Raw genomic sequence first — 20,967 nt, 5'->3', positions numbered from 1 at the left:
TACGTTTCTTTCTCTCTCTCTCTCTCTCTCTCTCTCTCCCTTACAGACCATGTGCTCACTGCCTTTGGCTGTCTTTCTCCATTTTGAAATTGCTGTTGTCTTGATTTTTTTACTCCAAAGTTCCAAAACAATGCATCAACATATAAAACATTAATAGCTGTTCCTGGAATTCAAGGAAATCACCTCCAAAACTGAAAATACCTCAAAAAAGGAGCAGCTCTTACAGCCACAAATTTTCCGGTCCTCCATCTCTATGACTCTATAACAAATGTTCAACGAACTGGTCTGCAATTTCCCACATATGGCCTCCCTCCCATTTTGAATACAGGTGTTACATTAGCATTTTTCCAAACCAATGGAACCATAAGATCATACGACACAGGAGCAGAAATTAGGCCATTCAGCCCATCGAGTCTGCTCCACCATTCAATCATGGCTGAGATGTTTCTCAACTCCATTCTCCAGCTTTCTTCCCGTAACCTTTGATCCCCTTGACAATCAAGAACATATATATATCAAGTCTTAAATAAACGCAATGAATCTTTCCCATGTTCAGAGATTTTTGGAATTTTGTAAGTAATGAATTCACTATCTCCACTGCCACTTCCTTCAGGACCCAGGATGTAGGCCATCAGCACCAGTCGACTTGTCTGTCCTCAATCCAAATAGCTTGCTGTGTACCTTTACCCTCTCAATGTTGATTGTTTAAGTTCTACTCTTTCTATAGCCCCAGACTTGCCAATTCTAATAGGAATAGTTCTGTTGTCTGCCAATATAAAAACTGAGATCATCTCTGCCACTTCAGTGTTCCCCCATGAACTCACAGTTCTCATCTTCCAAGGTACCACACTTAGCTCAGCGACTCTGTTCCCATTAACATACCAACAGAAGCTTTTGTTGTCCTTTTTGATATTTAGTGCGAGGTTTCTTTTGTAAGTTAACTTACCTATTTTTATTTATCGTTTTTACTATCCCTTTGTTCATGTTTGAAACTTTCCTAATGTTTGACCCTTCCAGAGGTCTAGAATAACATTTCACAACTGGCTGAAAAGTTTTTAAAAAACTACTTTGAAACTTTTTTAAATGACACCTTTCTGGCGGCTGGGGGCCGGCAAAACGATCGCCCCGCCCCCATTGTCTCCGATTGTTTGGTGGTCTCCCCAACCACGCCCCCTCAGCCCGCCATGACGTCACGGCGGGACCCCGCCCCTTGTTTGCTGGCGCATGTGCAGTGTAGGTCCCGCGGCCGGACAAAGCCGTGTTACTGAGTGTGGGAGAGGAATGGCGCCGGCGGCTGAAGGAACAAGAACAGAAACCGCTGGAAAAGCTGAGCAGGTCCGGCAGCTCGTGTTGAGAGAAATGTGAGGACGTGTTTCGGGTCCGGGGATCCTTCTTCAGAACAGGACCAGGTTTCAGAAACATCCCGGGGAGGTCGCCAGGCCCGAGCGCCAAGACCTGGCTCCTGCCCCCGGGGAGAGGAGACAGTGAGACAGGGTAGGATTGGGAACCGCGGGAGGAGGGAGACTGGGGAGTTTATAAACTCCTAGGGGGAGGCCGCAGGCCGCGAATAAAAGCCCCACAGGCCCAGTGTTTACTTCACCGGCGAGTTGCCTGGCAACCGGGCGCCATCTTTGTGAGGGCAAGGCGCATGTTGTCTTGGGGCGGGGAGCGCGGGCGGCCATCTTGGTGAGGGCACCATCAACTGTCATTTCTGGGAGAGAATTCCAACCTCGTGGCAGCCCCGGCCTTGGCCGAGCTTCATTCCCCACACAGTGTAGTGATGTGCAGGTTAGGGGGGCTCAGCCATGCTAAATTACTGATTAATGCCCAAGGATGGTCTGGTTAGTGTATGTTGGCCATGCTAATTTACCCGCAGTGTCCAGAGATGTGCAGGTTAGAGTGGATTGGCCGAGGTAAGTGTATCCATAGTGTTCGGGGTTCTGCAGGTTAGGGTGAAGGTCTGGACCCCCGAGATCGGTCAAAAGAATCACTAGGAGTACGATCTATTTAAAGCAAGGTTATCAGCTTAATGAAATAAGGCAGCCCGCACAGATTTGTCCAGCAACTCAGGTTAAAAGCTTCTATGTTACGTGGCAAAATTACACAATTACATTTGAAAATTACACATTATTTATTTTTGAGACAGCACAGCCTTAATGACAAGAAAAGACCAATAAAATGTAATAAGGTGACATGATTGACAGCAGGTTAGTCCAATGATATTTCCTGGGAAACATTGTTTTACGTGCAAAATCATCCCACGCTTGCTAGTTCAAGATTAGTTCGAATACCAAATTACTTATGATTCACATTATGCAAACTCCATTGTTCTCTTTTATTTCTAAATCCAACCAACTCAACAAAGCAGCAATTCAAGTTCAATGTCAAATCATAACCTGAAGCCATTTTGTTATATTATTTTAAAATATTATTTAAAATTGAAATGCCATTTTGTGGTTAATAAAAACCTACATACACCTGTTGCTCCTAACAACAGCCTACATTCAAATTTTAAATCCTGATCTCAATAAAGCAGCAGTTGTCTCATTACCCAAAAGGGTGAGACCACAAACGATATAAATACGGTTTTGATGGCTAATAACTCCTGAAAATCCTCCTACAAAACAAAAAGTCACTGAGAGCTGCATATCCCAAAGTGTGATATTACTGTTTTGTAGAGCTCTTGGATTCTTCCATTCTGTGCAAAACTCAGGGGAGACTATGTTCCTACAGTTACAGCACGAGGAGTACTTACTTGATTCAAAATAATAACCAGGTTTCATGTAGGTAAGGGAGGGACCTTGCAAATAAGAGGCATGCCTACCTTTGTGACTTCCTTGAGGCTGTTCAATACATGAGTCTTTTGGTAAGAGATGCGGTTGTTGTCCCAGAAAAGTACCACCCATCCCATAATTGGGAAGACATTGGTGCCATTTGGGGTCAAAAAGTCTTTTGCTGAGGTCAGTACATTCGTCCCTGCCAAATATTCTATTGTGACTTTGAAGAAACAAATTGTATCCGAAAGATAACATTTCCCTATCTTCTCTTTTGCGGTGTGACTTATTTGGATGGGGCAAGGCTTACCAGGGTAGCCCACAGCACAACTGGTATCAAACTGGCACACAACACCTTTACAGGGTAAAGACCGTTTAGACTTGCTTTGTAAATGAACTGTTCAGTCTCTGACCACTGCAATAGTCATTCTTGGTAATGTTCAGTCCCTCAGCAAACGAGGACATCTTCCTGGCATAGTTGGTGCACAGTCTCTGGTTGCTCAGGATTCACAGGTAAACTGTTCCTCCTTGTGCACCAATGCTGGCAATGGCAAATCCATACAGCAGGGCAAGTTCGATCTTTATTATCATCCACTCCCCCCACCCCCCCCCCACCCAACCCCATCCCCACAGCCCCCCAACACCCCCACAACCCACTCCCCACCCCCACCCCCCACCTTACAAGGGGCTCGTCTGATGAGCTTGCAATGATGGAGATGAATCCAGGGGGAGATGAGAATTTAAAATTTGAATTTAGGCTCTTGTTAGGAGCAACAGGTGTATGTAGGTTTTTATTAACCACAAAATGGCTTTTCACTTTAAAATGGCTTCAGGTTATGATTTGACACTGTGAACTTGAATTGCTGCTTTGCTGAGTTGGTTAGCTTTGGGGAAAAGAAAACAATGGAGTTGAATAATATGAATCATATGAATTTGGTATTCGAACTAACCTTGAACTAGCAAGCACGGGATGATTTTGAGAGTAAAACAGTCTGTTTCCTAGGAAATATTGGACTAAGCTGCTGTCAATCATGTCATCTTATTACATTTGATTGGTCTTTTAAGGCTGTGCTGTCTCTTAGAAAACATGTAAATGATGTGTAATTTTCGAAAGTAATTCTGTAATTTCACCACGGAGCACAGAAGCTTTAACTTCTGTGTTGCTGGACAGAATTGCGTCAGACTGCCTTGCTTTATGAAACTGATAACTTTGCTTTGTACAGTCTGCATTCCATTCATTCTTTGACCAATCTCAAAACGGAGGGGTCCCGCCTGGGATCCAGATCTTCAAGGGTGGATTAGCCATGCTAAATTCCCTCATCGTGTCCAAAGATGTGTAAGTTCAGTGTATTACTCTGGGATAAATGTAGGGCAATAAGGGAAGGAGTATGGGTGAATTACCATTCAGAACATTGGTTTGGACTTGTTGGCTCGAGTGGCCTGCTTCCACACTGTGAGGATTCTTTTGAAGGGAAGGGATTTTTGCAAACTGCTCTCCTTCCATCTGCTGCAGAGTTCCACTGTTGGCCTGTCCCCGCTCCCTGCCCCATTTTTGACATCACAACGCTGAAGTGGCTGTATCAGTTTCAATGTGAAACACCCTCCTCTGGGCAACTCCTCATCCTGGGAGGGAGAGAGGGAGGGGGGAATCTGTTCACTTGTAGCAACTGGAGTGAATCCAAGGCGGGAATCTACTCTGCCAACTCAGGTATGTCTTAATTACCCGGGTGAGGAGGGACGGATAATAGCAAATGGGGAAGGGGCGATACCTTATTTTTATTTTTAAAATGCATCTGATTCTCACAAATAAATGCATCAGGTTCAAGTAGAGCACACGCAATGATCCACGTTGCAGCTTCAAGCTGGCTGCAACAGTTTTACATCCTCTGTTCTTCCTCTGTGTTGGCTGCAGCACATTTGGCTTCCTTCCCTCATCTTTTCTTCCTGCACCACCCCCCCCACCCCCCAAAGTGTTGATGCTTCCAAGCTGACCCTCAAAAGTTCAGGTTATACCTCCATTCTTTCCCAGATTTCAAAACCCACAAAATACAACTTTCCCAATCCTCTGTGTATCGGAGTTGGGAGGTGATGTTGTGGCTGTACAGGACATTGGTTAGGCCACTTTTGGAATATTGTGTGCAACTCTGGTCTCTCTCCTATCAAAGGGACGTTGTGAAACTTGAAAGCGTTCAGAAAAGATTTACAAGGATGCTGCCAGTGTTGGAGGGTTTGAGCTGAATTGTTTTGGGCTGTTTTCCCGAGTGTGGCAGAGGCGTTTGTATACATTTATAAAATCATGAAAGGCATGGATTGGATAAATAGACAAGGTATTATCCCCTGGGTCTGGGGGTGTCCAGAACTAAAGTGTAATAGTTTTAGGATGACGTGGATGAGCAAAGATTTAAGAGAAACCTAAGGGCAACTTTTTAACTCAGAGAGTAGTGAGCGTAAAGAAAGAGCTGCCAGAGGAAATGGTAGAGTCTGGTACAATTACAATATGGGAATGGCATCTGGATGGTTTCTGAATAGGAAGGGTTCAGAGGGGTATGGGCCATGTGCTGGCATATGGGACTAGATTAATTTAGAATATCTAGTCAACATCAATGAATTAAGACCATAAGACATAGGAGTGGAAGTAAGGCCATTCAGCCCATTGAGTCCATTCTGCCATTTACTCATGGCTGATGGGCATTTCAGCTCCATTTACCCACACTCTCCCCGTAGCCCTTAATTCCTTAATCAAGAATTTATCAATCTCTGCCTTGAAGATATTTAATGTCCTGGCCTCCACTGGGCTCGCTGGCAATAAATTCCACAGGCCCACACTCTCTGGCTGAAGAAATGTCTCCTAATTTCTGTTCTAAATTGACCCCCTCTAATTATCAGCCTGTGTCCCTGGATCCTAGTCTCCTCCGCCTAATGGAAACAACTTCCCACTATCCACCCTTTCTAAGCCAAGCATAATCTTGTAAGTTTCTATTAGATCTCTCCTCAACATTCTGAACGCTAATGAGTACAATCCCAGGACCATCAGCCATTCATCGTATGTTAATCGTACCATTCCAGGGATCGATCGTGAGAATCTCTGCTGGACACACTCTAGTGCCAGTATATTCTGCTGTTACTGCCGCTGAGTCACCCCTTGAACCCTATTTAGTGGGTGAAGTGGGAAGGGCAAGAGGATCCTTTCTGCCGGACTTGCTGCTCTCACACCCACTTTACTACCAGTGCTGTCTGACAGAATTGAATTGCAGGAGCAGATGGAGGACATTTTTATCCTGGGTGAAACGTAATGTTTGTCCAACCCCTGCAGGTGGATCTGAAATAGATACATTTGTCTCTGTCCCATTGAGTCTCCAGCACAGGGCCCGGCTGGTCAGCTCAGTGTTTTCGCTCTGCCTGAGCCTCCACCCACCCTTCTTCATCGTCCCTTCCCATCCCTCATCAGCAAACTGATATCCCCCACTTATCGCACGTTTGCTTTATGCAACTTTGCTTTTACAGAAGACCCACATTAGTACCTGTTTACGCTAATCAAAAGAAATCCAAAGAGGATTTTTGCTTTCATGAGAGGCAACGTCCTTGTGAACCTTCTCTGCATCCTCTCCCAGAGCATCCACGGCAGTAAATTGAGGGATGTGCAGGCTAGTCTCATCTTCAAGTTGGATAAAAGGCTGGTACAACACCGAGGGCTGAAGGGTCTGAACTGTGCTGTATTGTTCCATGTGCTCGTTCCAGAACGATGCAGCAGCAGTATTGGAAGAACAAAATTGCTTCAAACCCCTTGACACTTCCAGAGATGCGCACTGTCGATGGAAACTCGGTTAAATTCTGCCAGCAATCAGGTGATAGCCGGGGTTGGGGGAGGGTGGCAGCGGTGAGGCTGAACTTGCTTACTTGAGGGTTTTTAGCTTTGGTTGCTATATGCAATGAAGTGTGAATCATTGTTTCAGCAGTTGGTTCTGTGTGTTGTTTCTGAGTCAGTGGCCAAATTAAGGCGATTCACCCACAACCAGAGCAGGACGCTGGGATTAATATTGACTCCACTGCATTCAGCATGACATCACGTCAATACTGTTAGAAAGCGAAAGCTGACACCAACTCCCACCCCACCAGCGATCCAAAGAGAAGTGCATCGCCCTATAATCTGTAAAATTAATGTGAAAAGTGGTGTAACCTGCTCTAAAGTTTAAAAATAAATCCCTGGCACTTTTAAAAATCAACAAAAATCCATTTATTTATCCAACAGTAACGGTGAACAGATGAACTAAACTATTAACAAACCGAATAAATTCCTTCTAACTACTGACTGTTCCGGAATAAAACAAGTTTCTTGTGATATGCTGATCCAATAAATATGATTCCCTCTCGTAACAAAAAATAGAATTTAGTCTCTCAGATTACAGCCAGGTTCCGTGTCGTTTGGAATACTCTGTGCCGCCTTCTGTTGAATCTTCTCTCAGGAATGTCCTTCTCAGTTTTTTTAAAATGATGCATTCTCTAATACAGAGATGACTGACAGCCAATTTCCCCCCCTCAATAGAACTGAGGACTCTTAGCTCTCGTGAGGGGGAGTTAGAGATCTGGGTGTTCAGTCGATTGTACCCTGAAGGTGGCAACACAGGTCAATGGAGTGGTCACGAAGGCATATGGAATGCTTTCCTTCCCTGAGATTGAGTACAAGGGTTGGCAGGTTATGTCACAGTTGTATAGGACTTTGGTTCGGCCACATTTGGAATACTTCACACAGTTCTGGTTGCCACATTACCAAAAGGATGTGGATGCTTTGGAGAGGGTGCAGAGGAGTTTCACCAGGATGTTGCCTGGTAAACAGGGCGCTAGCTATGAGGAGAGGTTGAGTAGATTAGGATTATTTCATTAGAAAGATGGGGATTGAGGGGGGGAACCTGAATGAGATCTACAAACCATGGGGTGGCATGGTGGCTCAGTGGTTAGCACCTCTGCCTCAGCACCAGGCCTCTGGATTTAATCCCGCCTTGGGCATGTGTGTGGAGTTTGCACATTCTCCCCGTCTCTGATTGTTTGTCCTCCAGGTGCTTTAGTTTCTTCCCACAATCCAAAGATGTGTGGGTCAAGTGAATTGGTGATGCTAAGTTGCCAGGTCAGGGGTAAGTAAAGGGTAGGAGAATGTCTCTGGGTGGGTTACTCTTCAGGTGGTTGGTGTGAACTTGAAGGGTTGAAGGGCCTGTTTCCATACAATAGTGTATCTAATCGAAGTAGAGAACAAGAAGCTTTTATTCCCAGAGTGGGAGACACAATTACTAGGTGGGGGTCACAAGTTCAAGGTGAATGGGGAAAAGTTTAAGGAGGATATGCGTGTCAAGTTCCTGATGCAGAGGGTGGTGGGTGCCTGGAACGCGTAGCCACAGGAGGTCTTAGAGGCGGACATGATAGTGTCATTTAAGATGTATCTAGACAGATACATGAAAGGGCAGGGAGCAGAGAGATACAAATCCTTAGAAGACAGGCAACAGGTTTAGATAGAGGATCTGGGTTGGCACAGGCTTGGAGGGCCAAAGAACCTGTTCCCGTGCCGTAGCTTTCTTTGTTCCTTGTTTAGCTCAGGCTTCTGTCCAACTGCCCCCTTTTGTACCCTTGATGACATATCTTTCTTTTTTATGATAGGATTGTTTCTCTGTTTTCAAAACCATCAGATTGAAATTTAACAGGTTTTTGGAAGCCAAAGGGCCTGGTTTAAATTGATTGGCTAAATTGAAGAACTGTTGTCTTAGCCTGCTAACTGTCTGGCCTTTCAATACAAATGTTTCAGTTCAGGTGCTCTCTGTTGTGACAATGCTGCTCCTTTAAGATGATGTTGTTCTTGGTTTTTTTTTGAAGAGAGGTTGTAAAAGGCAGAGGTTCTGATTCATCTGGGGTTAGGGACTTTGCTAATGGCTAACAGATACTGGCTAAGGCAACAATCGGGAAAAAGGGTTTGAGACTTTTTTTTTCTAAAACGCTTGTACGATGAAAGGACGGTTCTCCTTTTTGTTAACCCTGATTTGGTTTGAGTTTGAGCAAGCAGTCTGTCTGAAGCTACTGGGGGGAGAAAGGTTCCCTGATTCCAACAAATGTTTCTGGCTGACTCTCTCTCACTAAAATCTCTCCTCTAAGAATCTGTGTTTGAACTGACCATTCTTTTTTGCCGTGGGGGTGTGTTTATGAGAATGTTTCAGGAAATCTGAACAGCTGCTTTCTTAAGTTGTGGGGAGGTCGTGACGGTCGGGTTTATAAATGGCTGCTATTCTAAATTCTGATTCCTTTTGCTTTTGTTTCATTCGGCGGTGTGTAAGTAAATTGTTTTCCTCGAAGCCAAGTGATTTGACCAGCTACATCACTCCTGAGGTACCTCTGCCTGAAACAACTAAAAAAAGTTAGGGCCTGGGCTACCTTCCTAGAATGTTTTGAGGGGATCTGGCCTGGTCCATAACACTGTACACCTGCAAATTGTGTCTCCAGAAAGGATGTAGTGAAACTTGAAATGATTGGATGATTCTGAGGTAGGAGGGTTTGAGTTAGAGGGAGAGAGTGAATAAATTGCAGGTATTTTCCCTGGAACATCAGAGGCTGAGGAGTGACCTGGTAGATATTTATAAAATTGAGGGGCACAGATAGGGTAAATAGTCAAAATCTTTTCCCTGGGGTGGGGAATCCAAAACGAGAGGTTTATGATGAGGGGGAAAAGATTTAACAGGGACCTGAGGGGAGACCTTTTCACGGAGAGTGTGGTGTGTGTATGGAATGAGCTGCCAGAGGAAGTGGTGGAGGCTGGTACAATTTCAACATCTAAAAGGCACCTGGATTGGAACATGAATAGGAAGAGTTTAGAGGGATATGGACAAGTGCTGGCAAATGGGATGAGATTAATTTAGGATATACAGCCAGCATGGACAAGTTGGACTGAAGGGTCTGTTTCCCTGCTGTGCATCTCTTTTGAGTCGAAGTCTCTAAAAGATACCACATTACTTCAACCGAACTCTGAAACCCAACGTTGCTGACAGTTTCTTTGTGTGTGAACCCGAGGGGCCTAGTCGTAGGGATGTACAGCACTGAAACAGATCCTTCGGTACAACTCGTCCATGCTGACCAGACATCCAAAATTTAATCTACTCCCATTTGTCAGCATTTAGCTCATGTACCCATCCAGATGCCTTTTAAATGTTGTAATTGTACCAACCTCCACCACTTCCTCTGGCAGCTCATTCTGTACATGCACCACCCTGTGTGAGAAAACTTGTCCCTTTGAGGTCCCTTCTAAATTTTCCCCCTCTCACCCAAACCTCTGTTCTCTAGTTCTGGATTCCCCCCACCCAGGGGAAAAGACCTTGTGGTTTGGCCAAATTTATCACTCCTGGGATACCTCTGCCTAAAAGATCCTCATGGATTTTATAAATCTGAGGTCACCCCTCAGCCTCCGATGTTGCAGTGAAAATAGCCCCTGCCTATTCAATCCCTTCCTGTGGCTCAAACCTTCCAACCCTACCAACATACTTGTCAATCTTTTCAGAGCCCTTTCAAGTTTCACAGCTTGTTACAAACATGTTGGTTTTGGTCATCTGATGTGGGAGAGTTTTCTGCAGGATTCTTTTCTGTCTGAAAAAGAGTCCTCCCCTGTGCTGTGACAGAGCCACAGTGACTCTCAAAATCCTGACTGACATTAAAGATTCATTTGTAGAAGCTTCTGAATCACATTTGTAAATGCAGAAAGTGTCTTTAATAATGAGTCATGAATAAAGGCTGCATTCATCTTTTATTGTGAAATTCTACTCCTACATCTCAAAACAGAGCATACAAACCGTCTGTGTGGAGTTTGCACATTCTCCCCATGGCTGTGTGGGTTTCCTCCCACAGGCCAAAAGTGTGTCAGGTGAATTGGCCGTGCTAAATTGTCTGTAGTGTTAGGTGCAGAGGGAATGAGTCTGGGTGGGTTGCTCTTCGGAGGGTCGGTGTGGACTTGTTGGGCTGAAGGGCCTGTTTCCACAATGTAAGTAATCTAGTCTAATCTAATCTAAACCTGGTCAGAAGCAGCCTCCCAGAATAAGACGTCACCGGCTATTTCCCCACCAGGACTGACTTTGCCCAGAAAACACACATTTTAAATGAATAGGGCACCATTCATTTTAAGATCAGGTGAACATAAGAGGGACTGCATTGGCTTAGAAAGGAGAGATCCTTGACACACACAAAGACCTGAAATCATTGCTGCACTATTATTAGCGAATTGGAATTAAGGCTGGATTTTTTTTTCCGCTGCAGCAGAGGAAGTTGAGAGGTGAGTTTTGTAAAATCATGAGGGGCATAGATAGTGTTAATGGTAATTGTCTCTTCGCTAGAATGGGAGATTCAAGTCCAGGGGGCACAAACTTAGTGAGAGAAGAGAGATTGACAAAAAGACATGTGGAGAGTGTGGTTCACGTGTGGAATGAACCTCCAGAGGAAGTGGTGGACATGGGCACAATTACAACATTTAAAAGACATTTGGATAAGTGCATGAGTAGGAAAGGTTTGGAGGGACAGGGAGAGGCTGAATAAGCTGGGGTTGTTTACCCTGGGGTCTCAGAGGCTGAGGGGTTGCCTTATCGAGGTCTAAAAAGCCATGAGGGGCACGGATAGGGTAAATAGTCAAGGTCTTTTCCCTGCGAGTCCAGGACTAGCGGGAATAGGTTTAAAGTGAAAGGAGAAACATTTTAAAAGGGACGCGAGGGGCAACTTTTTCATACAGAGGGTGGTGCATGGATGCAGTGAGCTGCCAAAGGAAGTAGTGGATGCTGGGACAATGTCAACATGCACAAGCCTTGGGTGACACGGTGGCTCAGTGGTTAGCATTGCTGCCTCACAGCACTAGGGTTCCCAGGTTCGATTCCAGCCTCTGGCAACTGCGTGTGGAGTTTGCACACTCTCCCCATCTCTGCGCGGGTTTCCTCCGACAGTCACAAAGATGTGCAGGTTCGGTGAATTGGCCATGCTAAGTTGCCTGTAGTGTTAGGGTGGGTTACTCTTCGGAGGGTCGGTGAGAACGTGTTGGGCCGAAGGGCCTGTTTCCAAGCTGCAGGGAATCTAATCGAAAAGCACCTGGATGGGTGTATGTACAGGAAGAGTTTAGAGGGATACAAGCCAAGTGCTGGCAAACGGGACTAGAGTAATTTCGGATATCTGGTCAGCATGAATGAGTTGGACCAAAGGATCGGTTTCCAGCACTTGGCCTACATCCCCCTCAACCATTCCTATTCATGTCCCCATCCAGATGCCAGTTAAAAGCTGTCATTGTACCAGCCTCCACCACTTCTTCTGGCAGCTCATTCCATACATGCATCACCCTCTGGATGAAAAGGTTGCCCTTTAGGTCCCATTTAAATCTTTCCCCTCTCACCATAAACCCTCTGGTTCTGGACTGTGCAACCTCCAGGGAGATTATTTACCCTATCCATACCCCTCATGATTTTATAAGCCCATATAAGGTCACCCCACAACCTCTGACACTCCAGCGAAAACAGCCCCAGTCTATTCAACCTCTCGGCAACATCCTGGTAAATCATTTCTGGTAGAGAAGTCAATGATTTGGGTTAATACCTGAAACACTGACTTCACTGCTGCTGCTGCCTGGCTTGCTGTGTTCTCCCAGCCTCCTGCTTGCCTACTCTGGATTCCAGCATCTGCAGTTTATTTTTGTCTCTAACGAATGGCAGAGCAGACTCGATGGGCTGAATGGCCTAACTTCTGCTCCAATGGCCTTGCAGGCTTAGGTTTGTGCAGATTGTTTCAGTGGGAATGCGCAGTCCCGGGCTCAATGAGCAGCAGCGTTCATAGAATCACAGAATCCCTACAGTGGGGACACAAGTCCTTCAGCCCAACAAGTTCAAACTGACCCTCTGAAGAGTAACCCACCCAGACCCATTTCCCTACCCTATTACTCGACATTTCCCCTGACTAATACACCACACCTACACATCCCTGAACACTGGGACAATTTAGCTTCGCCAATCCACCCTGCCTGCACACCTTTGGACTGTGGGAGGAAACCGGAACACCCAGAGGAAACCCACACAGGCACAGGAGGAGAATGTGCAAACTCCACACAGATAGTTGCCCCAATAGTGGAATCAAAGCCAGGTCCCTGGCACTGGGAGGCAATGCTACTCACCACTGAGCCACCGTGGGAGTGGGTGCTGTCCAGCAGAAAACAAAACAAGCCCACCAACTCTCCCACTGTCAGACTGGGCAGGAGGTTCAGTCCTGGGGGTGACCCACAGCAGCCTCACCGGCAGAATCCGATTGTTGGGAGCGCTGGTGCCCCCGCTGGTGCCTCTGCAAGTTGCAGGACTGGGTGAAGGCCTTCCCACACACAGGGCAGCTGAAGGGCCGCTTGCCGGTGTGAACCCGCTGGTGCTTCAGTAGGTCAGAGGAATTGCTGAAGGCCTTCCCGCACTCAGGACAAGTGAATGGCCTCTCCCCGGAGTGGACCCGCCGGTGGATCACCACGTGGGAGAAATTGCTGAAGGCCTTCCCACACTCGGGGCAACTGAAGGGCGTCTCCCTGGTATGGACCCACCGGTGGGTCAGCAGGTTGGAGGCATGTGTGAAGGCCTTCCCACACTCAGGACAGCTGAAAGGCCTCTCCCCTGTGTGGACCCGCCGGTGGGTCAGCAGGGCAGAGGAATCGCTGAACCCCTTCCCGCACTCTGGGCAGGCGAATGGTCTCTCCCTGGTGTGGACACTCTGGTGCCTCAGCAGGGAAAAGGCCTGGGTGAAGGCCTTCCCACACTTGGGGCAGCTGAAGGGCTTCTCCCCTGTGTGGACCCACTGGTGGGTCAGCAAGGCGGAGGAACTGCTGAACCCCTTCCCGCACTCTGGGCAGGCAAATGGTCTCTCCCCGGTGTGGACACGCTGGTGCTTCAGTAGGTCAGAGGAATTGCTGAAGGCCTTCCCGCACTCGGAGCAGCTGAAGGGCCTCTCCCCTGTGTGGACCCGTCTGTGCCTCAGCAGGGTGGAGGAACTGCTGAACCCCTTCCCACACTCAGGGCAGGAGAATGGCCTGACCCCAGTGTGACTGCGCCGATGAGCCTCCAGGACAGACGGGACATGGAAGCCTTTCCCACAGTCGCCACACTTCCAAGATTTCTCCACGGGGAGGGATTCCTCGGGTTTCTCCATGGCTGAAGCTTCAGCGGTACACAAACATGTGTACAGTCCCTCCCCACCGTGAATTCCTCTTTCCAGGCTGAATAACTGTTTTAGGTTCCACACTCAGTGCACTGTAACAGTAGGATCTCTCATTCCGTCCCACTGATGCTGAAAACGTACTGAAACAGGGACCAAAAAACTTTGCTCCTTCTCACAGAATCTTAGTCAAAACTCGTTACAGGCCCAATGGACTGAACGACTGTCAGACATTGACTTGAAATTGAGGACAGCAGACGCTTGGGAGTCCGAGTCGAAAAGTGTGGAAAAGCACAGCAGGTCAGGCAGCATCTGAGGAGCAGGAGAGTCGGTGTTTTGGGCATAAGCCCTTCATCTGTTGTTTTTTAAACTTCAGTTTTCATATCAAATACTCTGTAAAAAGAGATTACAAAAGTCATCATTGTCACTGAGAAGGTCTATAGCCTTAAAACTTGTCTTTAAACATTTAGACTCAATGTAATGCTGAATTATAGAACACATTTATTGCACTAGAAAATAGACAGACAGCAAGGCTCAGAAAAGGGGGGATCCGAAAGAATGCAAAAGATAGGGACACCTGGGCTTACCAAGTGATAACAGGATGCTGTAAGACAATTAAGAACGTTTGCCTTAGCATCAGTGAATCTGTATGAACAGGACACCAAGTGATAACATTCACAGCCATTCCCTTGTGAAATTAATGACCGTGTTTGATTCTGACCCTGAAACGAAACTCGGTACTATCAAAAGCTTTGTAATTAACGGTCAGTTGCTGTCAGTTATAATGGATTCTTATACCCCTTGCAAGCAGGGCAGTCCCAGAGAAAATAAATCTTTGCTGTTACAAAACCCTGACCTGAGAGTTCAAAAGGACACCATTTTAGTGCTGAGCCTGTTGAATCCAGTAGAAAATTAACTCTTAGTGCTTAGCTGCTATGGATTGACTTTAATTGCGCTTCGAGACTTTTTGGTGCTTTTGAGTAGCCAATTCTGGTTATGAAATGCAAACTCTGTGAAAGGAAATATTGATAAAGCTTTAACTTACTTGCTGTTTTTACAGACTTTACAGACTGCCCACTATCAATTCTAACTAATCAGATCTTATGTCTTATTCGAATTTCAATCACAAACTTGAAAAGAAGGCATGTTCCATTCGAAGACGAATGAATCAGTTGAAATGAAACCTCACGGTAACATCTCAGCCTCAGGGACAGAATGATTTAGGGCTTAAAAAGCAGGAGTCTGCTCCCAGCTTAGAAATTATTCTCGGTCGGATATTGAAGAGATTCTTGCACAATGTGTCGGGAAACCATTTTATGATTGAACGTTTGCCCTCCTTACTAAGAAGCTGTTTTATAAAACAACTGTATCTGACATGTGAGCTGTGCGAGGTTATCTTGTGAACTCTCCAATTAGCTGAGACTGATACCTCTTTATGAGAGGAGGTTATCTCGCTCGCAGGCGCCTAACTCAGCTGTTTTTCCCACCTGACGAATGGCTTCGGGCCTGTAGGAGTGATTAGTCAAGCTTCACAGATCTGTCAATGAGCTTTTCTTCCTTATGAATTATTGTCTTTCACTGTTATCTGTCTAATTAAGAACATGCAATTCCTTTTTCAAACTTTTGTAGAAAGGAAGCCACTTTGTATCAATACATTGGAGTCGCCTGCTGGGCATCTGGACAGCTGGTAACCTACTCTCCTAGATTATTAGAACCTAGTTAGTTTAGCTTATAGGTATCAATGTTATGTTGTCACAGTGATGCTATTAGTGAATAAAGGAGATAACTAAAATTATACTAAACTGTCCATAACTAACAAGTTTTTATTCCAGACTTCCAAACAGTACGATTTCCGGGACGAACCAAGAGAGAGGCTTTACAGGTCTGAGTCCACAAGGGATTCCTTGGGCGGTCTCAAATCTTCACTTTCACATCAGTCCAGGGTAGAAATTCACAACAAGCAATTCTTTTTCTGCAGAACAATCTTTTCGTTTGTTATTCTACAAAATTGAAAGCACCATCCCACCCTCTCCCCAACCCCCATCCATTCTCACTCCACTCTAATTCTCCTGAAGGGTGCTAATTCAGGATCTTACAGGGCCAAAAAAGTAAAAACATCTCTTTTGAATAACACTACCTGAAAGTTCACATCTTTCACAACATTGGGATACTGCTCAGTGTGAGCAGATCTGATTTTGGAAAGCAAAGAAAAACTGTCTAAATTCAGGATAAACCTGCAATACAGCGTCTTTAGAAACGACCAGACCCGGGGTCAAGGCATTGACACCAACACCAGAGAGAAACTCAACATACAGACGTGGCAAACCATCAGTCTTTAATCTTTCAGAATGGGTTGTAGGAATCATTAATATGTAAATCTCAGAACTTCTAACAAATCACCTTCTCGAGATAACTTAAGGTTTGTAACAAAAGGTGACACCTCAGCTCAGACAATGCATTAAAGGTACGAGGTCACAGTCAGTCTGTATCCCAATTTTGAATCTGACAGGTTCGGTTTCCAAAGTGAAATTTACAAACTATTATATGCATTCACTGCCTGCATTGACTGCCAGCATTTTGCGCATTTTTTGAACAAATCAAAGTTTTGCATTAGAAATTGGCTAGCTGAAAGACGACAGAGGGTGGTGGTTAATGGGAAATATTCATCCTGGAGTTCAGTTACTAGTGAGGTACCACAAGGATCTGTTTTGGGTCCACTGCTCTTCATCATTTTATAAATGACCTGGATGAGGGCATAGAAGGTGGGTTCGTAAATTCGCAGATGACACTAAAGGCGGTAGAGTTGTGCATACTGACTAAGGATGTTGGCAGTTACAGAGGGACATAGATAAGCTGCAGAGCTGGACTGAGAGGTTCAAAATGGAGTTTAATGTGGAAAAGTGTGAGGTGATTCACTTTGGAAAGAGCAACAGGAATGAGTGTACTGGGCTCATGGTCAGATTCTTGGTCGTGTAGATGAGCAGAGAGACCTCTGTTTCCAAGTACGTAGATCCTTGAAAGTTACCCAGGTTGATAGGGCTGTTAAGAAGGCATACAGTGTGTTAGCTTTTGTTGGTAGAGGGATTGAGTTTCAGAACCATGAAATCATGCTGCAGCTGTACAAAACTCTGGTGCGGCCAGATTTGGAGTATTGCGTACAGTTCTGGTCACCGCATTATAGAAAGGATGTGGAAGCTTTGGGAAAGGTTCAGAGGAGATTTACTAGGATGTTACCTGGTATGGAGGGAAGGTCTTAGGAGGAAAGGCTGACGGGCGTGCGGCTGTTTTCTTTAGGGAGAAGGTTGAAAGATGACTTAAGTGAGACAGAAGATAATCAGAGAGTTAGGCTGGACAGTGAAAGCCTTTTTCCTTGGATGGCAACGGCTAGCACGAGGGGATATAACTTTAAATTGAGGGGTGATAGATATAGGACAGATGGTCAGAGGTAGTTTCTTTACTCAGTAGTAGAGGTGTGGAACATACTGCCTCCAATAGTAGTAGACTCGCCAACTTTAAGGGCATTTAAATGGTCATTGGATAGGCATCTGAACGAGAATGGAATAGTGTTGGTTAGATGAGCTTCAGATTGGTTCCACAGGTCGATGCAATATTGAGGGCTGAAGGGTCTGCACTGCGCTGTAATGTTCTATGTGTGTAAAAATATAATTCTGCAAATACAAATTCACCCTTTACACTTATATGCATGCATGAGAGAAAGCAAATGTTGATGTCTATGCTGTTTGTCTCTATGTCTATTTTGATAACAAATGCTTTATTTCTGTAAATGTTGTTATAAATCAGAGTTGGGTACTAATAGTTAGATGTAAGGGAGAGAGAATTCCTCCAGTTTGGTACCATAAGAATCCGATCCATCTGAAACTGCTGATGTTTGGACTGTGGGAGGAAACCGGAGCACCCAGAGGTAACCTGCGCAGACAGAGGGGGAGAACATACCAAAGTTCACACAGACAGTCACGAGAAGGTGGCATCAAATCGCTTCTAACAATTCTCCCACACCCGCAAAACCCTGAACACTGTGGGTAATTTAGCAGGGCCAATCCACCCTAACCTGGGCAAAGATAAAAATCACATGACACCTGTCCAACAGGTTTATTTGGAAGCACTAGCTTTTGGAGCGCTGCTCCTTCTTCAGGTGGTTGTGGAGTATAAGATCATAATACACGGAGTTTACAGCAAAACATTACAGAGTCATGCCACTGAAATGATACATTGAAGAACCCTGGATTGTAAAGTCTTTCATCTTTTAGAATGAGTTGCTGGTGTCATTAATATGTAAATCCCAGAACTTCTAATAAGACACCTACTCGAGATAACTTAAGGTTTTATTAGAAAAGATGACAACTCAACTCAGGCAATGCATTAAAGGTGTGAGGCCAGAGTCTGTCTGTATCCCAGTTTTTGAGTCAGACTGGTTCTATTTCCAAAGTGGAATTTATAAAATATTTCATGTATTGTCTGCCTGCAGATTGTGCATTTTTTGAGCAAAATGCACAATGTATCTGCAAATACAAATACACCCCATAGACGTGTGTGGGTGTGTGGGTGTCGCGTACATGAGAGAGAGAAAAAGTCTAGTTCCATACTGTATTGCATAACAGATGCTTTATTTCTGTTGATGTAAATATTGTTATAAATCATAGCTGGGTGCTAATACTTAGATGTAAGGGAGAGAGAATTCTTCAATTAGGGCACTATAAGAATCCTAGCAGACCCCTATTTCTAGTTTACTTGCCAATGAACAAACACAAACACCTATTTAATTCTAATTTTTCGCTTTTCTGTTATATTTTCTGGTAATATGATTCTGTGTCTGGATGGTTTACAGGCTGGGAGACTGTAGGTTGGACTTTGATTGAGTGAATGTTTTATTGTTCCAGAAGGTGTCAAGGAGGTTAAAGCTTCAGCAGAAATGAAGCACAGCTGAGAACAGACAACAACTGTGTGGGAACAGGAAGATCAACCAAGGACAAAGAAACCAGAAATCCGAGCTGACACCAGACTACCCTGTGGTCAGTTGCTTTGATTAGCAGTGTCAACCCTCTACCTTTACCTAGCTTCGCATTCGACTTGAATGCCACATCTGCCCTCAATATTTAGGATCCAATCCTTGTCACCCTGAAGCTATGTCTCTGTAAGGAGTCTCAGATCATAATTATTCTCTTCAATGTGAGCAGTCAATTCATTCACTTTTGTTACGTTGCAGCGCTATTACGACACGGGTAACCCCCTCTGCTCAATTAAACCAGCAATATAGAGATGATTCACCCCATGCAGTAATCTGTAAAAGTTCGAGAGGCAAAGAACTATCCCAAAGGTAAATATTTAAAAGTAAACATTTAACAACTTTACTCTTTACGTCCAACAGAGAATTTTAAAACTCACAGAAATGCCCAGTTTTATAGTCCAAACATCGGATCATTTTATTGGTGTTAATATTATCAAAATACTTAATTCAAACTTGATTGGACTTTGGTATTTTGGGGCAAAATTAAACTGATTGGCCAAATTTAAATTTGTTTGTGCCTCATGGCAACCCAGTTGCTCTATTTGTGTTGACCAAATATTACATTCTCATCTTGTTTAAAACACTTTGTTCTGCTCGATTTTAAACTCTCTTCAAGGTACAGTACCTCTACACCTTCATAACAAGCACACAGTCAGACACTGACCTTTTAGTTTTATTGTTTGTAATCTTTTGAATCCAGTTTAAATTGCTGGTACGTTTATTCTCCTTGTTCTTTTCTATTGTTCTCTGATGTCCATTTTCCACATCACTACATTGCTTATCTACCTTGATTTGGATTGGCCTTACTAAATTGCCCATAGTGCCCAGGGATGTACAGGTTAGGTGGCTTAGCCAATGGGAAATGCTGGGTTATAGTTTCGTCTTAATAGAAGCAGGAGTAGGCCATTTGGCCTGTTAAGCTGCTTCACCATTTATTAAGATCGTGACTGATCTATCCATCATCTCACCTCTTCTTACTTGCATTATCCCGACTACCCTTGATTCCCTGAGGGGTAGGGGCGGGAGCAGGATGCTCTCTGGAGGGGTCAGAATGGACTTGATGGGCTGATTGGCCTGCTTCCACGCTGTAGGACTTCTATGATTTACCGCAGTTGTGTTTGCCTCAGATCACAGCTCCCAGAATCTCCCACCTTCTGCAAATCAAAAGACAAGTCCCCCCCCCCCCAGCCCTCTTGTATGTATTGATCTAAATGCTTAATCATTTCTAGTGAATACAGCCCACACCTCCTGCTGCTGCCAGTAACCTTTACAATGCTGATGAAATAATGCAATTCCTGCAGTACTGAAAACTGTAAGGCTTCTAACAATACCAGTTACTCATTCACCGCTCCTGATGGATAGCATTGGAAACAAAACATCGAAGGCTAACAGAAATGAGCAGTTTAACTCAAAAATTCCACCTAGCCCTTCACTGGGCACCCCAATCAGCACACTGTCCTTACTGCTGGTAAGCCTTAAAGCACTTCACCCCACAGTGCAATGAATTCCCACATCCATCCACCAAAATCCTAGAAGTACTCATGTACTCAGTTGCTGTCTCACCAATTAAATATTTCATTGTAACTTCTTCTGCTTCAGTAAAGGCAAAACATCTTTGAAAGCTGCTCTGAAAGTCCACTCTTCACAACAACACTTCTGCTTTCACGCAAGATGATTAAAGTCATACAGCACAGAAACACAGCCTTCAGTCCAACTCATCCTTGCTGACCAGATATCCGAAACTCATCTAATCCCATTTGCCAGCATTTGGCCTGTATCCCTCTAAATTCTTCTTATTCACATACAACGTTTAAAAGGCATCTGGATGGGTAATTGTAGCAGCCTCCCCACTTCCTCTGGCAGCTCATTCCAAACATGCACTACCCTGTGTGAAAAAGTTGTCCCTCAGTCAGTTTTAGATCTTTCCCCTTTCACGTGAAACCTATGCCCTCTAGGATTGGAGTCGCCTACCATGGGGAAAAGAGTTTG

General features: G+C 44.8%; 1 protein-coding gene across 1 annotated transcript in view; it reads right to left on the bottom strand.

Annotated features, from left to right (window-relative positions):
• Nucleotides 1-12,703: 12,703 nt before the first annotated feature.
• LOC132808216 (zinc finger protein OZF-like) overlaps nucleotides 12,704-20,967 on the bottom strand; it is a 69,542-nt gene continuing 61,278 nt past the window's right edge. The window contains exon 5 of the mRNA XM_060822046.1: nucleotides 12,704-13,856. Within this exon, the coding sequence (XP_060678029.1) occupies nucleotides 13,023-13,856 (834 nt within the window). The 3' untranslated portion in view covers nucleotides 12,704-13,022. The remainder of the gene's footprint in view (nucleotides 13,857-20,967) is intronic.

The sequence above is a fragment of the Hemiscyllium ocellatum genome (genome assembly GCF_020745735.1).
Source record: "Hemiscyllium ocellatum isolate sHemOce1 chromosome 27 unlocalized genomic scaffold, sHemOce1.pat.X.cur. SUPER_27_unloc_37, whole genome shotgun sequence".
In the NCBI taxonomy this organism is placed as follows: domain Eukaryota; kingdom Metazoa; phylum Chordata; class Chondrichthyes; order Orectolobiformes; family Hemiscylliidae; genus Hemiscyllium; species Hemiscyllium ocellatum.
The sequence above is the reverse complement of the archived record's forward strand: the minus strand, read 5'-3'. Positions and strand labels throughout refer to the sequence as shown.